The sequence below is a fragment of the Sus scrofa genome, chromosome Y (genome assembly GCF_054392235.1).
Source record: "Sus scrofa isolate SSC_HxYL_T2T_F1_AM1 chromosome Y, Sscrofa_HxYL_maternal_Yorkshire_Landrace_v2.0, whole genome shotgun sequence".
Classification (NCBI taxonomy): domain Eukaryota; kingdom Metazoa; phylum Chordata; class Mammalia; order Artiodactyla; family Suidae; genus Sus; species Sus scrofa.
In genome coordinates this window covers 10,547,088-10,571,801 of record NC_139402.1, presented here as the reverse complement: position 1 = coordinate 10,571,801, position 24,714 = coordinate 10,547,088, and the positions used below count along the sequence as shown (strand labels likewise).

The 24,714-nt window shown below is 36.8% G+C and overlaps 1 protein-coding gene across 4 annotated transcripts in view; it reads right to left on the bottom strand.

The window, feature by feature from the left end:
* Positions 1-24,714, bottom strand: part of LOC100625207 (ubiquitin carboxyl-terminal hydrolase 9X) — a 176,986-nt gene that overhangs the window by 113,539 nt on the left and 38,733 nt on the right. For all 4 annotated transcript variants that reach the window (XR_014836125.1, XR_014836124.1, XM_021080952.2 and 1 more), the window contains exons 6-11: positions 23,634-23,852; positions 11,914-12,029; positions 11,490-11,741; positions 11,028-11,166; positions 8,005-8,157; positions 6,557-6,661 (exon numbers count right to left, since the gene is read on the bottom strand). Coding sequence is in view for 2 of the 4 variants with exons in the window: in XM_021080952.2 (XP_020936611.1) it covers positions 6,557-6,661; positions 8,005-8,157; positions 11,028-11,166; positions 11,490-11,741; positions 11,914-12,029; positions 23,634-23,852 (984 nt within the window). In the remaining 2 variants the exon portion in view is untranslated. The remainder of the gene's footprint in view (positions 1-6,556; positions 6,662-8,004; positions 8,158-11,027; positions 11,167-11,489; positions 11,742-11,913; positions 12,030-23,633; positions 23,853-24,714) is intronic.

The window sequence follows — 24,714 nt, the reverse complement described above, 5'->3', positions numbered from 1 at the left end:
TCCTTGGCCCTGGAACTTCCACATGCCACAGGTGCGGCCAAAAAAAAAAATTTTTTTTTTTAACTATTATCCAGAATACATAAACTTTTAGAAACAGAATGCAGATTGCTAGTTTCCAGAGTCAGGGAGAAAGAATGGAAAGAGAAATGACTAGAGTAATGAAAATGTTCTGGAATGTGATAAAGGCGATGATTGCACCACATTATGAATGTACTAAATTTCACTGAATCATACACTTTAAAATGGTTAATTTGATGTTACACGTAAATCAATTGAATTTTTAAAAAGTATTTAACTTTTCTGCTACAAAAGAGATAGCACTAAGAAAGTAACAAACTGGGAGTTCCGCCGCTCAGTGGGTTGAGAATCCAACTAGTATTTGTAAAAATGTGGGTCTGATTCTTGGCCTTAATCAGTGGATTAAGGATTGTGCATTATTGCAAGCTGCGTAGGTCACAGATGTGGCTCGGATCTGGCATTGCTATGGCTGTGGTTGGGCCTGCAGCTGCAGCACCAATTCCATCCCTGCCTTGGGAACTTCCATCTACTGCAACTGTGGATCTAAAAAAAAAAAAACAAACTGACAATCAAAGAGGAGCAAATCATAACCTAGTAAGGGATTAATGTACAGAAAGGACAAATTGTTATAAATCAAAAATTAAGACAACATTCTCTGGTGGCTTAGTGGTTAAGGATTTGGTGTTGTCACCACTGTGGCTCAGGTTCATTACCTGGCCTAGGAACCTCTGCAGGTCAAGTGCATGACCAAAATATTTTAAAAATAAAATAAAATAGGAGTTCCCATCATGGTTCAGTGGTTAAAGAATCCGACTGGGAACGATGAGTTTGCGGGTTCGATCCCTGGCCTTGCTCAGTGGGTTAAGGATCTGGCTTTGCTGGGAGCTATGGTATAAGTCACAGACACAGCTCAGATGCTGAGCTGCTGTGGCTGTGGTGTAAGCCGGCAGTTACAGCTCTAGTTTGACCCTAGCCTGGGAACCTCCATGTGTCAAGGGAGCAGCCCTAGAAAAGGCAAAAAAATAAAATAATAAAATAAAATAAAATAAAAATAAAGACAAATGAGTATGTGATTTCAACAGGAATTCCTTCAAAGATGATACACAAATGTCCAATAAACAAACAGGAAAATGCTTATTAACATTCACTAGCGGAGCTCCCGTCGTGGCGCAGTGGTTAACGAATCCGACTAGGAACCATGAGGTTGCGGGTTCGGTCCCTACCCTTGCTCAGTGGGTTCACGATCCGGCATTGCCATGAGCTGTGGTGTAGGTTGCAGACGCGGCTCGGATCCCGCATTGTTGTGGCTCTGGCGTAGGCCGGAGGCTACAGCTCTGATTCGACCCCTAGCCTGGGAACCTCCATATGCCACAGGAAGCAGCCCTAGAAATGGCAAAAAGACAAAAAAAAAAAAAAAAAAAAAAAAAAAAAAATCACTAGCCATTAAAGAAATGCAAATCAAAACTACAATAGAGATATTTTTCAACCTAAGATGGCTAAAATCAAAATACCTAACAAAAATTGAGAGGAATGAGAAGAAACTGAAACCCTTCACACACTGTTTTCTGAAAACATTATACCTAAGAGTTACCATATGACCTAGCAATTCTACTCTTAGTACATACAAAACTGCTGACCCTTCTCCATAAAAAAATTGGTAACATAAATGTTGATAGCAGCATTACTCAGAATAGTAAAAAACCAGAAAATACCCAAATGAATTAATTACGTGGAAATAGGTAAAGATATGTGGTATACTATGCACTGAGAACATTATTTGGTAACAAAAGGAACATATTTCCAAACACAAATTTGTAGTACATTAGTTTTTTCAGAGCAGAAATATTCAAATATTAAGAGGTGCAAAGGACCACTCTTGTCCCTTAACTGACTGATATATAAACAAAAGTGATATACCCACATTACTGAATGTAATTTGGCAATTAAAAAAGCATGTTTTTATAAGACATGGCATAAATGAACCCCGATACCATCATGCTAAGTGAAAAAGCCAGTTAAAATGGGCTATACATGTATATGAAATTTCCAAAAGAGAAAAGTCCACAGAAACAGAAAACAATAGTGGGGGCAAGTTCTAGAAATGGGATAGACTGATGATTAAATGGAGAAAAAATTTTACTTGGCGGTAGTAAACCTATTGGTGAAATTAGATAATGTTGGTGATAGGTGCTATAACTACACGTATACACTAAAAATACACTGAATTGCATACTTCAAAAATGTAGTTAGTGAAGTATGTTTATCATTATAAAAACTGCTTTCAAAAAAAAAAACTATCATTTAACCCATCAATTTCAATCTCAAAGACTGCATTATCATAAAAAATCTGGACACCAATGTTTATAGCAGCTTTATCTGTTAACAGTCTGAAATAGAAACACTTCACATGTCCATTAACTGGTATAAAATTACACGATGAATACTACTCACCACAGAATCTGCAGAGAATTATGCTGAGTGAAAATAAAAAATTAATCCCCAAAGGAGATATATAGTATTATATGACACCATTTATTTAAGAATCTTAAAAGGAAAAAAGCATAGAAAAAGAGAACTGACCAGTTTGTCAATCTGAAGAGACTGTGGGAACTGACTGTGGCTATAAAAAGAGTAAATGAACAATACTTATACTGGAAATGTATCTTTCATCTTAAGTGTATGAATGTTACTATCTTGGTTATAATAATGTATTATGCTTTTGCAAAATAGTATCATTGAAAGAAACTGTGTACAGAATACATGAGATTCTGTTATTTCTTAACATGGCATGTGACAAGTTTTCTCAAAGAAGTTAATAGAAGTGTTTCATAAGTTAACACAACATGGGGAAGGTGTATATTCTCTTGTTAATCACTGGTTACTAAAACATAAAGAATAGCTATCTACCTAAATATCTAATAATTACAGAAAAGAATAAATAGCTTTTAATAGTTATAGAAATTTTTAATGAAAAAAAAATGGAACTTCTAAGAAGCCTTGCTTCTAAAAGCTTTCTAGCTCCCACAAAATTACCTTTGAAATGAGAACAGGAATATAAAAGTTGCTAAGAATTTTTAAAATGATTAATTAATTATATTACAAGAAGAAAACAAGATGAAGGGAACAATTACAGTAACAAAATATGAACAAATCATACAGTTCATAATAGTTTGGATACTGATTCAGAAGAAGTGCTAATAAAGCCATGGGAAATACTTCTGAAATACTATGAACAAGGACTGAGCATAAGATATCCAAAAATTATTAGAAATCAATGGAAAAAAGGAAAAACATCCAAAGAGGGAGGTAAACAGATGAAAAATGTGACAGGCTTTGACCACAAAGGATATTAAATGAGTTTAAAATACATGAAAGTATGTTCAATCTCATTAATGACTAAGAATATAAAGACTTGTACCACAATGAGACAGAATTTCAAAATTAATGAAATTCTTTTTTTTTTTTTTTTTTTTTTTTTTTGGTCTTTTTGTCTTTTTAGGGCTGCACCTACAGCATACAGAAGTTCCCACACTAATGGTTGAATCAGAACTGTAGCTGCTAGACTACACCACAACACTGGATCAGAACCATGTCTGCAACCTAACCACAGCTCAGGGCAATGCTGGATCCTTAAACCACTAAGCAAGACCAGAGATCTAACCTGCGTCCTCACAGATCCTGGTCAGATTTATTACCACTGAGCTGCAAAAGGAACTCCTAATTAAATTCTTAAAAAAGCAACTCTGTTTTCAAAGGACTGTAAATTACTACACACTGGAAGACAAAACCTTACTAAGAACTCACATAGATACAGACTAGCACTTGAGTAATAACATAAGCAAAAAAAGGTGAGAACAAATCCAGATCATTTAGTTGCAAACTGCAAAGAAGCAAGTGACCTACATTCCATGTTCCTTTAAGGCACCTTCAAAGACAGTGAAATACACTATATGAATCACCAGTTTTCCACCCCCTCAAAAAATAATGCTTGTTACTGAATAATGCCTTTTCAATAAATACCTGGTAAGCCAAAGGGGCAATGCACAAATAATGTTATTTTTATTCCAACTATAGTCTCTATCTTGAGACTCTCAGAATTAAAAAGAGAAACTGACATCATTCCATTCTTCTGTCATTATGGCTATTACTGTTGATATGTTACCACCTCAAAAGTATTCTCTGAAATTAACTTTTAGAGTATCCACACAATAACTTCCTAATATTGATTTTTTGGTCCAAGCATTATAAATTTCAATGGGTTTTTAAAAATATATAAGGGGAGTTTTTCCATCATGGCTGAGTAGTTATCAAACCTGACTAGGGAGTTTCAGTTGTGGAACCGTAGAAATGAATCCAACTAGGAACCATTACAGGTTTGATTCCTGGCCTCACTCAGCAGGTTGAGGATCTGGTGTTGCCATGTGCTGTGGTATAGGTAACAGACACTGCTCAGATCCAGTGTTGCTATCGCTCTAGCGTAGGCCGGAGCGGTAGCTCTGACTGACCTTAGCCTGGGAATCTCCATGTGCTGAGGGTAGAGAGCCCTAAGAAGACAAAAAGACAAAACCCTTAAAAAAGACACAAAAAAATTAATTAAAAATATATAAAAGATTCTAACACATTAGCAGATTCATCCATTTGCTCAGCTAATCTAACTCATTTCACTATCATATAACATTCCATTATTAGACTAAACAATATATCTATCCTATTATGTTCATAGACATTTGAGTTCTTTCCGGTTGGGGATAAAACAAATAATTACACTAAAGACACTGCTGAACATGTATCCTGGTACACATATGATCAGTTTCTTCAGCACATATATTCACAAATATGATATCTATTTCCTAGGACAGAAGAACCTACTTTTTTTCTTTTCCTTTAGGATTTTTTTTTTTTTTAGTGCTTTACCTGTGGCATATGGAAGTCATAGTCTAGGGGGCGTATTTGGAGCTGCAACTGCAGGCCTACACCACAGCCACGGCAACACGGGATCTGAGCTGCACCTGTGATCCACGATGCAGCTTGGGCAATGCTGGATCCTTAACCCAGCGATCAAGGCCAGGGATCAAACCCACATCCTCATAGACACTACATTGTGTTCTTAATTAATTAATCACAATAGGAACTCCCAGAGGAACCTACATTTTAATGCCAAATGGTTTTCTCAAGTGGTCGTACCAACTTAGGCTGTCACCAGCAATGCAATAGTTGTTTTCAATAAAAAAATTCTGTTATTCTAATCCCTATAATTTCCGGAATATTTGTTCATGGACAATGACAAATGATTTTAAGCTCTTGATTCACAAATTCTCCAAACAACCTTAACAACCTTAGACAAAGTCCCCAATTATACCAATGCAGTAAGATATGAGAGACTTAACCTTGCTGGTGAACCTCATTTCAATTTGCCCAGGTATATTATCCCAGAGAACTACTGTATTTTAGTGTTTTATTTGCTATAATGTCTCATTTTCCATTGTTATAGACAACACTTCTGGAGTTCCTGTTTCAGCTCAGCGGGTTAAGAATCCAACAGTGTTCATAAGCCTGGGAGTTCGACAGCTGACCTTGCCCAATGGGTTAAGGATCTGGGGTAGGCTGGAGATGTGGCTCGAATCTGGTATTGCTGTGGCTGTGGTGTAGGCTGGCAACTGCAGCTCCAATTCAAACCCTGGCCCTGGAACTTCCATATGCTGCAGGTTTAGGTGTAAATAGAAAAACAAAATAAAATTTCCCTGCATTTCTACATATCTTTCTGCATTTTTCTTAATCTAAAGCATAATCAAAAATTGAGAGAGGAAATTAAACTGAAAGGAATATTCCGCATTGTGATGAATATTATTATAACAAAAGCTGCTAAGTTCTGACTGGAAAAATAACAACAACCAATTCCTCTTTGTGAGAGATTAATGAAATCTGTTAGTAAGTATACTGGCTAAAACATAAAAGGTATCTTCTGAGTCTTATGAGTTGAAGTAACCAAGTTCCTTTAGTTTGCCATATTTACTAAAGTACCTGGGACAAAATACACCAAAACACAGAGCGGTAGCTTTATGTAAATGTTTCATGATTTTTATTAATATAATTGTCAACCCACTTAGGATTTGTGCAATATTATATATACGTAGGGACTGAGTTGCCATTAAAAGAAAAAAGTGGGAGTTCCTGTCGTGGCTCTGCGGTTAACGAATCCGACTAGGAACCATGAGGTTGCGGGTTCAATCCCTGGCCTCGCCCAGTGGGTTAAGGATCTGGCGTGGCCGTGAGCTGTGGTGTAGGTTGCAGACGCAGCTCGGATCCCGCGTTGCTGTGGCTCTGGCCTAGGCTCTGGCCTAGGCCTACAGTTCCAATTCGACCCCTAGCCTGGGAAGCTCCATATGCTGTGGGAGTGGCCCAAGAAAATAGCAAAAAGACAAAAAAAAAAAAAAAAAGGGTGTTTGAGATCATAAAAAAATTTTTAAAAATAAAAGGTATCTAATTAAATAAATCTACTGAAAATGAAATGATAATACTTTACTATTTGAACTATTACCTTAAAGCAATCAAAAAGATGATCAAGTTGTTCAGGAGAAAAATCCCAAGCCAGCTTTGCCAGGAGATCATGTACATTTTTCACAATGGCTTCATGTTTCCCTGACTGTTGAAAAACAAAAATGACATAGGTAAAAGCAAAGAAATTATACTTAAATTTAAATTATACTTAAATTTAAATAAAAATATGAAATAAGTTCTACTATGTCACTATCATTAATAAAATATTCCTATCCTCATCATCTGAGGTTATCATCAAAATTCCTAATATTTTAAATACTTCTGAGCTTCCATCTGTATTCATTTTATAAAGAATTTCTTGGTATAAGTTTCAAAGTACTTTAAGAATTCATAAGAAAGTTTATTACAGTTTTTTTTGTTTTTTTTGTTTTGTTTTGTTTTTTGTTTTTGTCTTTTGTCCTTTTAGGGCCACACCTGCAGCATATGGAAGTTCCCAGGTTAGGGGTCTAATCGGAGCTGTTACTGCAGGCCTACGCCAGAGCCACATCTGCAACCTATATCACAGCTCACAACAACGCCAGATCCTTAACCTACTAAGCAAGGCGAGGAATCGAACCCACAACCTAATGGTTCCTAGACAGATTCGTTTCCACTGTGCCACAATGGAAACTCCTGTAAGTTTATTATAGAATATTTTTTAATAAAATTAAGAGAAAGTAAGGGGAAATGGTAAAGTCTTCAATGATGGTCAACATTTTGATTTTTCTTTTAACAAATATTTGTAGTTTAGAGCTTAATAGTACTTCCCAATTGATTATGAAGAAAACATGCCAAATAAGATAACTAAATAAATTATGCATTAATACTTCTCAAACCAAAAATTTTATTTTTTCTCATGAAAAAATTTAAATATTCAATAATAATCTTAGGTTTTCCTAAGTAATATAGTTATGCTACTCTTTTAACATTTGTTTCTTTATATAATACACAGAAAAACATGCAATTTGTAATTGTTTTAAATCTATTTACAATATACACACTTGTCATATAACACATACCCTTTAGCAAAGGATGTCAAGACAGGGGAAAGTTTTTTTATTTAAAAAACATCAGGAGTTCCCGTCATGGTGCAGGGGAAATGAACCTGACTAGGAACCATGAGGTTGCAGGTTCCATTCCTGGCCTCACTCAGTGGGTTAAGGATCCTGTGTTGCTGTGAGCTGTGATGTAGGTCGCAGATGCAGCTCGGATCTGGTGTTGCTATGGCTATGGTGTTAGGCTGGCAGCTGTAGGTCTGATTAGACCCCTAGCCTGGGAACCTCCATATGCTGAGAGTGCGGCCCTAAAAAGAAAAAGCAAAACACGCTCACAAAAAATTTCTTGGCAAGATTTCTGTTCACATCAAGAAACTTAAATGCCATACATAAAACAATATTTAATTTATAGTATCTTGCTTATTAAAATAAAATAGCATTTTAAATTCCTTACCTGTGCTGCCCAAATATTATCAAGATCTTCTAATGTAAGAGCTTTTTCTTTAATCACAAAACGAAGAATCTTCTCTAGCTTTTCTACATATTGAGGTTGATGAAGACTATCTCGTAAGACTATGGATAAGATTTTGTTCTGTTGTATCCACTCCTAAATATAATCAAAAGTTTTGTTTCAAAGCAGAAAAATTTTTTGAAAGCAAAATAGTGAGGTGGAATTGAATGAAGGTGATCAAAACGAACAAATTTCCAGTCATTAGTAGCTACTGGAGATAATGTACATGTAATCTATTACATATAACGTACAACACAGTTTATTTAAAAGTTAACACACACACATAACATGCTATGTCTCACCACAAGAAAAAATAATTTTTTTAATTTATGAGATAATGGCTGTCAACTAAACTTGTGATAATCCTTTGATAACGCATATAAAACAAGTCATTATGCTGTACACCTTAAACTTACACAGATTTGTGTATATATTTCACAAAACTCCAAAAACCGTAAAACTAAAAAAGTGATTCAGACTACTAAATAATATTACTAGGAGTTGATGAGCCCAAATCACATTTATTTTCACAAATTATAGTATACTAACATAATATGCCTACATGTTATTTTAACAGTTATTTGATATTACAAAAATTATACTGTACTGAATATTACAATAATACATTAATAATGCATTAATAATTAATATAATTAATAATACATTAAATATTATGATTGCAATAATTGCTTTAATATTACAATAACTCCTAAACACAAATGTCCCCACAGATGAGCTAAATTTACAAATTATAACCAACTAATGTAATGAGTTTTACCATGTTTTAATCCAAGAGCATTAAACATAATAAATAGTGGCAGAGTTCCTTCATGGCTCAGTGGTGAATGAATCCAACTAGGAAATGAAGATGTGGGTTCAATCCCTGGCCTCGCTCAGTGGGTTAAGGATCCAGCATTGCCATAAGCTGTGATCACAGAAGCAGCTGGGTTCCATCATTGCTATGGCTGTGGTAAAGGCCAGCAGCTGTAGCTCTGATTCGACCCCTAGCCTGGGAACTTTCATATGGCATGGGTGTGACCCTAAAAAGCAATAAATAAATAAATAACTACACAGAATCTAGTTTTTCACATATAGAAATGTTCCCACAGAGTTCCCATGCAGCTCAGCAGGTTATCTATCTGGTGCTGTCACTGCAGTAGTCTGGGTCACTGATAGTGCACGACTGATCCTTGGCCTGGGAACTTCCACATGCTTCAGGTGCAGCCAAAAATATAAAGGCTTCAGCAATGACAAACTTCTTTAAATGTCTGTCAGCACTCAATTTTCTTCCCTATCAAAAATTGGTAATAGGAGTTTCCACCATGGGGCAGAGGAAACGAATCCAACTGTTATTCATGAGGATGCGGGTTCAATCCATGATCTTGCTCAGTGGGTCCAGTATCTAGGTGCCATGAGCTGTGGTGTAGGTCACTGACATGGCTCAGATCCCACATTGCTGTGGTTGTGGCACAGGCCAGCAGATACAATTCTAACTTGACTCCTAACCTGGGAACTTCCACATGCCATAGGTTCAGCCCTAAAAAGCAAAAAACAAGCAAAAAAAAAAAAAAAAAACTGGTAATAGTTTAAGACTAGTGGAAAATATTCTGCATAGTCAATTTGCTGCACCTATGGCATATATATGGAAGTTCCTGGGTAGTGCTACCACAGAGACAACATTGTGTCCTTGATCTGCTGCACCATAACGAGAACTCTAAGTAGTTAATGTTTAACATTCCACAAACCAGGTAAACTGCATGCTTGAAAGCTGACCCCAACACTGAGTCAGAACCTGGTTCTGGATTATATATTATTTCTCAATATCAACCAAATGTCCACAAAATACTTTTTATCACACTTTGAATATCTCTATTACTAAACTGAAGACGCCTTTTATGAGTTCCTGCTGTGGTGCAACAGAATCAGTGGCACCTCTGGAACAGTGGGACACATGTTCGATCCCCAGACCTGTACAGCAGGTTAAGGATCCAGCATTACCACAGCTGCAGAGTAGGTTACAACTGCAGTTTGGCCAGGAACATCACATGCCATGTGGGAGGCAAAAAAAAAAAAAAAAAAAGACTCCTTTAAAGGTAGATATTTTTCTTCATGTATATAATCCTACTGCTGGCAAAGAATTATGCACCTAAAAAATATTACTGAGTAACTAATAATTTACTGTATGACACTCATTTCAACACTAAAATATATAAAAATATCTATAGTACTTTAACGTCAAAATGATGTAAAACAGGTGTTTTAAAAATGAAGCTCTTGGAGTTCCCATCATGGCCTAGTGTTAAGGAATCTGACCAGTATCCATGAGAACACAGGTTCAATCCCTGGCCTCGCTCAGTGAGTTAAGGATCCAGCATTGCCCTGAGCTATGGCACAGATGCGGCTCAGATCTCACGTTGCTGTGGCTGTGGCGTAGGCTGGCAGCTGTAGCTCTGAGTCAACCCCTAGCCTGCAAACTTTCATATGCCATGGGTGCGACACTAAAAAGACAAAAGAAATTTTTAAATAAATAAATTTTTTAAATAATCACAATAAAACATTACCTATAGAGAGCCTATTCCTTTAAATTATAATCTTCATTTTAAAATTTCTAAACTGAAGTGGCAAGTTATGACTACACCAATTCATTCACCAGATTCCAGATCTGATGCCCTGTAAAGATCACCTCTATTTACTTTATTTCAACCAAACCACCAAACTATTATGAACATTATGAACACCTACCTACATTTAATGATAAATTTACCAAAATCTCAATAAATTACTCTATCACCTCCAAAATAACTCATTTGTTTTTACTATTATAAACATTTTTTATCAAATAGTTTATAATTAAGTCGCTCTCTCAATTTCAGAGTTATATTTGTTACTTTTGTTTCTGACATTAACTGGTACTAATCTTCTTTCCCTTACAGATTCTTATTCATAAAAGAAGCAAAGGGGCTTACTGCCATTCGCTCAGCTGTCAGCCACTCTTCCTCCTCAGGATTACCATGCCTATGAGTATAATATGATACACTAGATATGACCTTGTTAATTTCATTCAGCGCATTCATCTTTCCATTAAAAGAAGAAATCTGCAACAATCTGTAAGAAAAATGTGAATTAAGTATCATTATAAGAAACCAAGAAAAGAGTTCTCACAGTGGCTCAAAAGGTTAAGAACCCAACTAGTTCCTTGACAGTACAGGTTGTTCTCTCGGCTTGCTGAGTGGGTTAAGAATCCTACACTGCTGCATGCTGCAGTGTAAGTCACAGACATGGCTTGGATCTGGCATTGCTGTGGCAGTGGTGTAGGCCAGAAGCTGCAGCTCCAATTCAACCCCGTAGCCTGGGAACTTCCATATGCTGCGGGTGTGGCCCTAAGAAGAAACAAAGGAAGTAATTATTTACAAAGGGAAATATCTTACCTAAGTATCATTTTCAACCTAAAAATTTCTAAATTTTTTACAGTTTCTTCTTGTCCTGGAATCCGTGAAGCTAAATTCTTCAGAGATTTAATAATCATTGAAAGGGCATCATTTTTGGTTTCATTCTTCGCTTCTTTTTTCAGTTCTTCATCAGTTAAATTTTCTAAAAATTGTGGAATTATTTCTATAATTGGAATAAAATATTTTTTCACTGTGTGTTGACTGAGAAACTCATAGCATTGTCCAAATGGTCTGAAATAAGGAAAAAGGAGTATTTCTGCAACAGCCAGTATTTTTACCAAGACTTAACTCTCAAACAGTTTAAAATAAGAAAGCAGATTGGAAAACTGAAATTCAATTATTTTCAAGGCAATAAATAAATTTCTACAATACAATGAATATTAACTTTAAAAAAATAACTTACTTAATAAGAGCTGCAATTATTTGAACGTTTAATGCTGATCCATTAATAAAACGATCATGCAAAATCTGGAACCCATTTAATGTTCCAAATTTATTGATGAGATCCACTAGCCAACCCTGCAAATACAGATGATGAGTTAATTCTTAAGAAAAATGGAAAAAATTACTATTTGTAACATATTGTTTGAAATAAATCAGAAATAGGAAGCTCAATAAAATAATCACATGAAATTGTCTTTAAAAAGAATGCAAAACATTAGTTTTACACAGCAATATACATATTTATGGAGACAAACTTTTCCTTTTGTATTCTGTTCTCTGTATTGTTTGAGCCAGAACTTTATTTAATAAAAAAATAGTTTAGAGATATGTCTGGTATTTGCTTATAACCCACAAGTTTGGTGGACAGAAGTTCATGAAGGGTTGTAGACCACTGCTATAGAGAAGAATGTAAGTGAATTTATAAATATAAAATGAATATAAAAAATGTATACACATAAGTGCACAAGAAATACCTTTATACCCTGTCTTCTAAGAAACCAAATTTTAGGAAAAAAATAAAAACAGGGGATGGAGGCCTTTTTATTCCAATCTTAGGCAGAAACAGTTTCCATAAACAGAAAATAATTTTTACAAACAAAAAATTGTTCAAATATGCAAAAGGTTAACTTTCATAAAGATGTGCTGGTATATCACAATTGCATGTTTGATAGAAACCTAAATAAACTTCAGACTCTCCAGTAACCAATTATTTTTTTCTAAATAATTTATCATGTATTTTTCCACCATTTTATTTAATTTTAAAAGGTTAAGATAGAGAGACATTAGCAACGCAGCAGAACAAGAAGCTTGAAAACATGTTCTTATTAAATAAATTTATAGAAGTTCTGGAAGTCAGTCCAAATTTTAGAGCAAACAAGCAAACAATAAAAAAATAGTCACATTTAAAAGTTAGGCCACTGTGGTTTTACATACAAATGACTATTCCTTCCAAAGAACAACACAGTTCAAAGTGAACAGCAGTCTAATTTTCAATTATTTTACATAAACAGGCGTGAGCAAAGAGGACTGAATTTGCTTTCTTACTAAACTGTCCATGGCCTGCCTGTGAAGTTTGTCTAGGTTATGTGTCTGGAAGATCAGAGAACAAAAAGTGGCTTGGAGCTCAGAAGAGGGAACAGTAAGAAGGAGTAGGCACAGTTCAAGAAAATCACAAAAGGACTACAAATATACAACACTCTGCACAAATTAGTGACAAAGGAATACAAGAGAACTGTGAAGGAAAAGCAAGGAGCTCAACAGAACTGGGCATCTGAAAGCAGCTACATACAAAGAGAAACTCAAAGGAAAAAAACGAAAAACACCTGTGAAGGCTCAGGAAGATAAATGCCCAGAAAAAGCTTTATTAACTCTTAGGCCTTCATATTCAACTCATCAATGAAGGTTTCGTCTACAAGTGAAGTCTAGAAGAACGTACTTTTTCAATGCCCAATCTGCAACAAAAGATCTGAAATATATATAGAAACAAGGAACCACGGCCCATAAAAAGAAAAAAATAAATTTCCGGAACTACTTCTGGAGAAAACACCTTACTTAATTGAAAAAGACTTTAAATTTTTCAAAATAGGCTCAAAGTGCAAAGGACAACAGAAGCAAACAAAGGAAAGCGGGAATACAATACATGAAAGTGAGAATACCAAAAAAATAGACAAAAATAGAAAAAAAGAATCAAAGGAATATTCTTTGATTTTCAGCTTTTTAGGGGATGCACTTGAGGCATATGGAAGTTCCCAGGCTAGGGATCAAAGCAGAAATATAGCTGCTGGCCTACACCACAGGCACAGCAACTCACCATCTGTAGGTGTCTGCAACCTACATCACAGCTCACTGCAACACTGGATCCTTAACCCATTGAGTGAAGCCAGGGATCAAACCCACATCCTCATGTATACTAGTTGGATACATTACCACTGAGCCATGATGGGAACTACCTAAAGGGGATAAACAGCAGAATTAAACAGGTATAGAAGAAAAAAAATGAATTTGAAGACAAGTCATTTGAAACAGTCACTCCTGAGGAGTAAACAGAAACTCAAAACTAAAGTAAACAGTGCTTAAGGGATTTATGGGACACCATTACTGTTTAAAGATACACACCATGTGAATCTAAAAAGGAGGCGAGGAAAGCGCAAAACTTATAAAGATATAATGGCTCCTAAGTTCTCAAATCCGAGGAAATACAGGAGGGACAATGAACCCCAAAGAAGATAAACACACTATATAAAACTATCTAAAGCAAGGAGATAATCTTGATAGCAGCAAAAAAAAAAAAAAACTCTTCATTTATAAGAGATCCTCATTAATAGTATCAGATGATTTCTCAGCAGAAAGAAACCTATAAAGGAAATTAAATCAGCAATCAAAAATTTCCAAACAGAGATGGAATTAACATGGCAGAATAGAAGGAATGGAGCTCAACTTCTCTCCTAAAAACAACAAAATTTACAACCAAATGCTGAGCCAAATAGACCAGAAACTTTCAAAAAGATATCCTACTCCAGAAAACAGAGGTGGCCACATCAAGAGGTAGATGTGACGATTATATGATATAAGCAACCCTATACGTCCTGGGTGGGAAGCCCCACAGACTGGAAACTAACTGGTTCACAGAGACTCACCTACAGGAGTAAGAGTGCTGAGCCACATATCAAACTCTCACATGTGGGGATCTGGTGCTGGGAGAAAGAGCCCCGGAGCATCTGGCATTGAAGGCCAGTGGGGCTTGTGTGCAGGAGCTCCACAGGACTGGGGGAAACAGAGACCCCATTCTTAAAAAGCACACACATAGAGATAGTCACGTGCACTGGGTCCCAGGGCAAAGCAAAGTCTCCATGGGAATGTGGGTCAACCCTGACTGCAGTTCTTGGTGGATCTCCTGGGAAAACAGGGGTGAATGTGGCTTGTTGTGAGGAAAGGACACTGAAAGCAAAGTGCTTGGGAATATTCAGCAGCACTGCTTTTCTCTGGAGGGAGCCATTTTGGGAAAATCTGGCCCCACCCATCAGTGCTGAGAAGCTCGAAGGCAAGCAATAATCCAGGTGGGATCACAGCGCCACCCATCAAAACACAGGCTGCCCCAAAACCCCCCAGGCACACAGACACCTCTAATGTCACCCAGAGACTAAGCCCCACCCTCCAGAGGAATTAGAATCAGCTCCACCTACCAGTGGGGAGGCATCAGCCCCTCCCATCAGGAAGCCTACACCAAGCCCCCATACTGACTTCAGCCACAAGGGGGGCAGACACCAGAAGTAAAAGAGGCTACTACTCTATTATCTATAAAAAGGTCACCACACCAAAAACCTATAATAATGAAAAGACAGAGAACTATAACTCTGATGAGGGAGAAAGGAAAAACCCCAGAAAAACAGCTAAGTGATCAGGAGATTCTCAGCCTTCAGGAAAAAAGGCTTTAGTCTGTTGATGCTAAAGATGATGCAAGACATTGGAAATAAACTAGAGGCCAAGATGGATAACTTACAGGAAACATTAACCAAAGAGATACAAGATATAAAACTTAAACAAGAACAGATGCAAAATACAATAACTGAAATAAAAAATTCACTAGAAGCAGCCAACAGCAGAATACAGGGGGGCAGAAGAACAAATAAGCAAGGTGGAGGACAGATTAGTGGAAATCACAGATGCAGAATGAAAAAGAGAAAAAAGATTGAAAACAAATGAAGAGAGTCTCAGAGTACTCTGGGACAATAATAAATCCAGCAACATCAGTATTATAGGGGTGCCAGAAGGAGACAAGAGCGAGAAGGGGACAGAAAAAAATATTCCAAGAGATAATAGCCCAAAACTTCCCTAACATGGGGAAGGAACCACTCACAAACGCAGGAAGCACACGAGGACCACATAAAATAAACCCAAGGAGGAACACCCCTAGACACATACTAATCAAACTGACCAAAATTAAAGACAAAGAGAAAATCTTGAAAGCAGCTAGGGAAAAGAAACAAATATCATACAAGGGATCCCTGATAAAGTTATCGGCAGATTTTTCAGCAGAAACTCTGCAGGCCAGAAGGGAATGGCAAGATACACTTAAAGTGATGAAATGGAAAATCCTCCAACCAAGAATTCTTTACCCAGTAAGGTTCTCATTCAGATTTGAAGGTGAAATCAAAAGCTTCATAGATAAGCAAAAGCTAAGAGAATTCAGCAACACTAAACCAGCTTTACAGCAAATATTAATGGAACTTCTCAGGGCAGAAAAGAAAAGGCCACAACCAGAAACAAAAAGTACCACAAAAGACAAGCCTCACCAGTAAAAGTATATATACAGTAATGATATGAAATCATCCACACACAAGTATGCCACCAAAATCAGAAATGATGAGAATCGGAGGGTACAAATGCAAGACACTGGAGATGCACTTGCAATTAAGAGAACAACAACTTACAACAATCTCGTATATACATAGACTCTTATATCAAAACTTCAGAATAACTGCAAACCAAAAATCTACAATTGAAATACAAAAAAGAAAAATCAACTCAAATACAACACGAAAGATAGTCATCAAACCAGAAGAAGAGAAAACAAGAGAAGAAGGGAAGAAAAAAGAACAACAAAAACAAATCCAAAGCAATTAATAAGACGGCAATAAGAACATACATGTCAAAAATTACCTTCAATATAAATGGACTAAACGCCCCAACCAAAAGACATTGACTGGCTGAATAGATATAAAAACAAAACCCATGTATGTGCTGTCTTCAAGAGACCCACTTCACTTCTAGGGACACATACAAATTAAAGTGAGAGATGGAAGAAAATATTTCATGCAAATAGGAATCATAAGAAAGCTGGAGTAGCAACACTCACATCAGACAAAATAGACTTTAAAATGAAGAATATTTTAAGGGACAAGGAAGGTCACTACCTAATGGTCAAAGAATCAATCCAAGAAGAAGCTATAACAATTTTAAATATCTATGCACCCAACATATGTTCACCTCAACTTATAAGGCAAGTGCTAATAACCTTAAAAGGACAAGTCAACAACAACACAATAATAGAGGGGAACTTTAAAACCCCACTTACAGCAATGGACAGATCAACCAGACAGAAAATCAACAGGGAAACACAGGCCCTGAAAGAAGCATTAGACCAATTGGACTTAATAGATATTTATAGGACATTCCATCCAAAAGCAACAGAATACACATTTTTCTCAAGTGCACATGGAACAGTCTCTAAGATCACATCCTGGGTTACAAATACAGCCTCAGTAACTTTAAGAAAACTGAAATCATATCAAGCATCTTTTCCAACCACAACACTATACAACTGAAAATCAAAAACAAGAAAAAAACTTCAAAAAACACAAATACGTGGAGACTCAACAACATACTACCAACCAACCAATGGATCACTGAAGAAATCAAAGAGGAAATTAAAAAAGACATAGAAGCAAATGACAACAAAGATGCCACTCCACAACCAATGGGAAGCAGCAAAAGCCATTCTAAGAGGAAAGTTTATAGCAATACAAGCCCACCTCAGGAAACAAGAAGAAACTCAAATAAACCACCTAACTCTACATCTAAGGCAGCTATAGAGAGAAGAACAGACAAGACCTACAGTTAGCAGAAGGAAAGAAATCATAAAGATCAGAGCAGAAATCAATGAACTAGAAACAAAGAAAACCATAGAAAAGATCAATGAAACGAAAAGCTGGTTCTTTGAAAAGATCAATGAAATTGATAAATCCTTAGCCAGACTTATCAAGCAAAAAAGAGAGAGGGCTCAAATCAATAAAATCAGAAATGAAAAAGAAGAAGTAACAATGGACATCACAGAATTGCAAAGGATCCTAAGAGACTACTATATGCAACTATTTGCCAATGAAACAGACAACCTAGAAGAAATGCACAAATTCTTAGAAAGGTACAATCTTCCAAGACTAAACCAGAATGAAATAGAAAAGATGAACGGACCCATCGCATGAACTGAAATTGAAACGGTGATTTAAAAACTTCCAACAAACCAAAATCCAGGACCAGATGGCTTCACAGGAGAATTCTATCACATTTAGTGAAGACCTAACACCTCTCCTTATGAAACTATACCAAAAAGTCGCAGAGGAAGGGATACTCCCAAACTCATTCTATGAGGCCACCATCACCCTTATACCAAAACCAGACAAAGATTCCACAAAAAAAGAAAACTACAGGCCAATGATAAAACAGACACAAAATTCCTCAACAAACTACCAGCAAACCGCATGCAACAATACATTAAAAGGATTGTACATCATGATCAAGTGGGATTTATCCCAGGGATGCAGGGATTCTTCAAAATCCACAAATCCATCAGCATGATACACCACATTAACAAAGTGAAGAATAAAAACCACATGATCCTAGCAACAGACGCAGGAAAAGCCTTCAACAAAGTCCAACACCCATTTCCCGTTAAAAAAAAAAAAAAAAAAAAAAAAACCTTCAGAAAGTAGGCATAGCAGAAACCTACCTCAACATCATAAAGGCCATATATGACAAACCCCCAGTGAACATCATTCTCAATGGTGAAAAGCTGAAAGAATTCCCACTGAGATCAGGAACAAGACAAGGATGTCCACTATCACCACTACTCTTCTACGTAGTTCTGGAAGTCCTAGCCACGGCTATCAGAGAAGCAAAAGAGATAAAAGGAATCCAAATTGGAAAGGAAGAAGTAAAACTATCACTACTTGCAGCTGATATGACACCCTACCTACAGAATCCTAAAGACTCTACCAGAAAACTTAGAGCTCATCCATGAATTTGGCAAAGTTGCAGGATACAATATTAATACACAGAAGTTGATGGCATTTCTATACACTAACAATGAAAGATTGGGAAGAGTAATTAGGGAAGCAATTCTGTTTATCATTGCATCCAAAAGAATAAAATACGTAGGAGTAAACTTATCCAAAGAGACAAAAGACCTGTACTATGAAAAACTATAAGACACTGATGAAAGAAAGCAAAGATGACACAAACAGAGGGAAAGAAAGACCATGCTCGTGGATTGGAAGAGTCAATATTATCAAAATGACTATACCACCCAAGGCAATCTGCAGATTCAATGCAATCCCTATCAAATTACCAAGGACATTTTCCACAGAACTCGAACAAAAAAAAAAATTTTTTTTTTTTTTTTTTGGCCTTTTCTAGGGCATTCCCACAGTGTATGGAGGTTCCCAGGCTAGGGGTCTAATCGGAGCTGTAGCCACTGGCCTATGCCAGAGCCACAGCAACTCAGGATCTGAGCCATGTCTGCAGACCAACACCACAGCTCACGGCAACACCAGATTCTTAATCCAAGGAGCAAGGCCAGGGATCAAATCTCATGGTTCCTAGTCGGATTCGTTAACCACTGCACCATGATGAGAACTCCTTAAACAAAATATTTTATACTTTGTTTGGTGTCGCAAGACATGATTCTACAATATTTTCTGAGCCTCTTTGCTAAAAACTCCATCTTGTCCTGCTTTACTTTACCCCATCTTCCTGCATGGGAAACAGTCGCAGTGCTGGTAAAAGACTTAAGCTTAAGAACAAAGACCTAAAGGCATAAGTTATTCATAGGGTCAGCGGAATAAGAACTTAATGCATTGGCCTAGGCAAGCGGGACCTGTGCAGATTGGAAGACTGTTTGCACGCATGATAGGTCCTCATAAGAATAAAAGAAAGAGGAGCCTCATGGCCCCAAGAGGTTTATGAGGGGGTATTAAAGGGGGTTATGAGGGGTCATTAGCAGGATATGCATTAGCAAGGAGAACCGAGGTGCAAACCGAGGCATGCCAGATAGTCTGCAGAAGCACAATGGTGATTCTCCAAATGCTATGCATAGACAGCTGAAGCCAAGCTTCCTCAAATGCTAATGATCGTTAAATGACTAAAGGTCACAATAAAAGCTTAATCAGCAACTGGCTATGTGACTTTTAAAATAACTTAAAAAAACCTATATCCTCCAGCTATAGCCCCCTCCTCACTTGACGTAATCCTAGAGAGCACAATAAAAGCAGTGTGGTTTATTAGTTGGTGCTCTTGGTCCCTGAGACCTTGAGTCCCCCGGTTCCCACCTTTATTTAAGATAAATGTCTCAGTGTCTTGTTTTATGTTAACTTTTTCCTTAAGTTTCATTGCACCCGTTCTTCAGCCCCATCCTGCTGAGCTGGTCTCAGCAGTTTGGAAGCACAAAAGACCCCGAATAGCCAAAGACATCCTGAAAAAGAAAAACGGAACTGGTGGCATCAGGCTCCTGGACTTCAGACTCTACTACAAAGCAGCAGCCATCGAAACCATATGGTACTGGCACAAAGACAGACATAGAGATCAGTGGAACAGGAGAGAAAGTCCAGAATTCAACCCACGCACCTACAGCCAACTCATCTATGACAAAGGAGGCAAGAATACAATAGAGAAAGGACAGTTTGTTCAATAAGTGGTGCTGGGAAAACTGGACAGCCACATGGAAAGGAATGAGATTAGAACACTCCCTAACACCATACACAAAAATCAACTCCAAATGGATGAAAGACCTAGATCCAAGACCAGACACTATCAAACTCCTAGAGGAAAACATAGGCCAAACACTCTCTGACATAAACGACAGCAACATCTTCTCAGATCCACCTCTTAGAGTATTGACAACAGAAACAAAAGTAAACAAATGGGATCTAATCAAACTTCAAAGTTTCTGCACAGCAAAGGAAACCCTAAACAACACAAAAAGACAACCCACAGGATGGGAAAACATCTTTGCAAGTGAATCGACTGACAAGGGATTCATCTCCAAAATTTACAAACACCTTCTGCAGCTCCGTACCAAAAAAGCAAACAACCCCATCAAAAAATGGGCAAAAGATCTAAACAGAAAGTTCTCCAAAGAAGACACACAGATGTCTTCTAAAAAACACATGAATAGATGTTTATCATCACTCATTATTAGAGAGATGCAAATCAAAACCACTCTGAGGTACCACCTTACACCAGCCAGAATGGCCATCATCAAAACATCTACAAACAGTAAGTGCTGGAGAGGGTGTGGAGAAAAAGGAACACTAGTACACTGTTGGCGGGATTGTACATTGGTGCAACCACTGTGGAAAGCAGTATGGAGATTCCTCAGAGAACGAAAAATAGAACTACCATTTGATCCAGCAGTCCCACTCCTGGGCATCTCTCCAGAGAAAACCATGACTCGCAAAGACACATGTACTCCAATGTTCATTGCGGCACTATTTACAATAGCCAAGACATAGAAACAACTTAAATGTCCAACGATAGACGAGTGGATCCAGAAGATGTGGTGCATATACACAATGGAATATTACTCAGCCATTAAAATGAATGAAATACCAGCATTTTTAGCAACATGGATGGACCTAGAAATTATCATGCTAAGTCCATCAGTGAGACACCAACATCAAATGCTTTCACCTTCATGTGGAATCTGAAAAAAGGACACAATGAACTTCTTTGCAGAACAGAAACTGACTCACAGACTTTAAAAAACTTACGCTTTCCAAAGGAGACAGTTTGGGGGGTAGGTGGATGCACTGGGGGTGTGGGATAGAAATCCTATAAAACTGGATTATGATGATCATTGTACAATTGTAAATGTAGTAAATTCACTGAGTAATAAATAAAAAATTCCAAACAAAGAAAATCAAGGGCCAAATGGTTTCACTTATGAATTCCACCAAGCATTAAGAAAAGAATTAAAATTAACACCAATCTCCTCAATCTTTTCCATTAACTACAAAGGGATATAGTAAACTCCTTCTATGTGGCCAGCATTATCGTAACATCAAAGCTAAGCAAAGACTCTACAAGAAAACTAGAACTCCTTGATGAATATTGATGCAAAATCACTCAACGATATACCAGTAATCAAATTATTAGCATATTAAACACATACAAAATCACTCAACGATATACTAGTAATCAAATTATCCACATATTAAACAAGGTGGATGTTTCCTACTGGAATGAAAGAATGTTTTAATACATACAAATGAAAAAATCTAATACCCCATATTAGGGAATGAAGTTATTAAAAGAAACACAACCATCTTCATGCAGACAAAGGATTTAGACAAAAGTCAACACCCTATCCTGATAAAAACCCTCAAGGAAGTAAGAATACAAAGAAACTACCTCAACATAGTAAGAGCCACATAAGAAAAAACCAAGAGCAGAGTTCCCATTGTGGCTCAGCAGTAATGACCTGACTCGTATCCATGAGGACACAGGCAGGATGTCTGACCTTTCTCAGTGGGTTAAGGATCTGGTGTTACTATAAGCTGTGCTGTAGGTCTCAGACTCGGCTTGGATCCTGCATGGCTGTGGCACAGGCCAGAGGCTACCGTCCTGATTTAACAGGCCCTACCCTGGGAACATCCATATGCCGCAGGTGCATCTCTAAAAAGACCAGAAAAAAGAAAAAAACAAAAACAAAAAAGAAAAACCAAAACCGAATACCAAACTCAATGGTGAAATAACGGAAGATTTTCCTCCGAGATCAGGAGGAGTTCAATCTCTGGGCTGGAAACTTCTGCATTCCCTGAGTGTGGCCGAAAAAAGAAAAAGACGATGTTCACTTTCAAAATCTATTCAACATATACCTGAAGTACTAGCCATTGAAAGTAGGCAAAAGAAAGAAATGAGAGGCATCCAAATTGGTAAGAAAATGGTGATGTTAGCTCTTACATGCAGAAATTTCCTATCACTTTACAGGAATTCTACATCATTTTGCATTATTTTGGATTCTATTTTAGTGTGTTTATGTGCACATATATCCATACTGAAGATATATTCTTTTTTCTATCTCTAATGCTATTAAATTTCTTCCATGTATTTGAGCATTAATTAAAATAAATACAATCAGGTAGGTTTTGAGACATTAAAAGTATCATTAAAGTGACATTTAAGTCCCCTAGACATTAGAACGAACACATACAAAACCAAGAGTCTTTTTCCATAATCTTATCTGCTAGTTCTGTGCTTTTGGCCATTCATCTTAATTTGGATATATAATTAGTTTCTGATTTGTTTGCTTTTTTTCCCCCCACTTTGCTTCCTTGAAACATTATAATTTGGGTTAATATAAAGGAAACCATTTCTTCTGCCTAAAATAAGACTGAATGATTATTTATTTAACCTAAGTCTCATATGCTAATCAATGCTGATTTTCTCTTAAGAAATCAAACGCAGTGTCAAAAGAAAAAAAAACATGAAAATAGTAAAATTTTTTGTTTCCTTTTTTAAATATTTATATATAAGTACACAGAAAGTACAGATAACAGTCATTATTTATAGCAGTTATATTCTACAAAGTTGCTTTGAACACTGAGTAGAAAATACTGTACCACTGCTACAAGGGGAAGCATAGAGTTAGGTTCCAAAGAGCATATTCATCAACTGATCAATATAAAATAATCTTTGTTCAGGGATGAATTACATGTAGTGCTGCTAGTCATGAGTTTAACGGTAATACAGCTGCAATACATATTAAATAATGTATCTTTAAACAGAAACCTATATATAACAAGGTTATGTGCTGGTGAAAGTTAAAGGGAGGTTAATGGCACTAAAGTTTCACGACAAAACAAAACAATTTTAATATTTAATTTTGAAAATAACAAACCAACACACTTTTGGTGATCGAGGATCTGAGGAACGAGCAAATAGTTCATCTTCAGACAACTGAGCACTTGAGGAAATTGATTCACATGGACGTGTACCGTTGTAGATATGGAATTTGCAATGAGGATTTAAGGCCATCGCGAGAAGTTCTAGAAGTGGAAACCAGTCTTGGGACAACTTGGCCACACAAAGTTCCACTAGGCGATGAGTATTGTTAATAATGCACCTCTGTTTAATTGGGGTGGGGTTGATTCAGAAAGAGAAAACATTTCAAATTCAAATACAGAACATCAAAATGATAATTATAACTTCATAATTATGCTGCAACTATTTTCAAAAGCTATTTGAGAAAGGTTACAAATGAAGTAGGCCCCACAGGCTGTCTTCCTTCTGCTCCACATGCAAATTACCATTTTCTTTCTTTAGAAAAAATATTGTACCCTAAAGGCAGTAATTCCAAAATCTAAACATTTACACTCATGGGAATTAACAAAAATGGGATATCCCCAATAGCCCACCAATTAAGGACTCAGCTTGTCAGTGCCGTGGGTTGGGTTCAGTCTCTGGCCTGGGAACTTCTGCATGCCCCAAGTGCGGCAAAAAAAAAAGGAAAGATTTGTAATCTAAGCCTCAATTCGAAAGTCACAGATTGTTTCCAAAATGTCTATTTGTACAGCTAAAAAGTTACATGTCAAATCAGAGAATGTTAGGATTTTTATACCATTGCCATTTGTGGGAAATGCCCAAGACATACTCTCCAGGTTGAATTTCACAAAAAAGCACAGGTTTACTTCATAACTTTTGATTAATTCCATTTTATAAAAGACCAGAGATTTCACAGTTTCCACTGTGCTAAAGCAGAAACTAATCTGACTAGAATCTGTGAGGAGTTGGGTTTGATTCCTGGCCTCACTCAGTGGGTTAGGGATCCGGCGTTGCTGTGAGCTGTGGTGTAGGCCTGCAGCTGCAGCTCCGATTCCAACCCTAGCCTGGGAACTTCCATACGCCACAGATGTGGCCCTAAAATAAAATTTAAAAAAAAAAAAAAAAAGACCAAATGTTTGGAATAATTCAAGTTTTTCAGTGATTC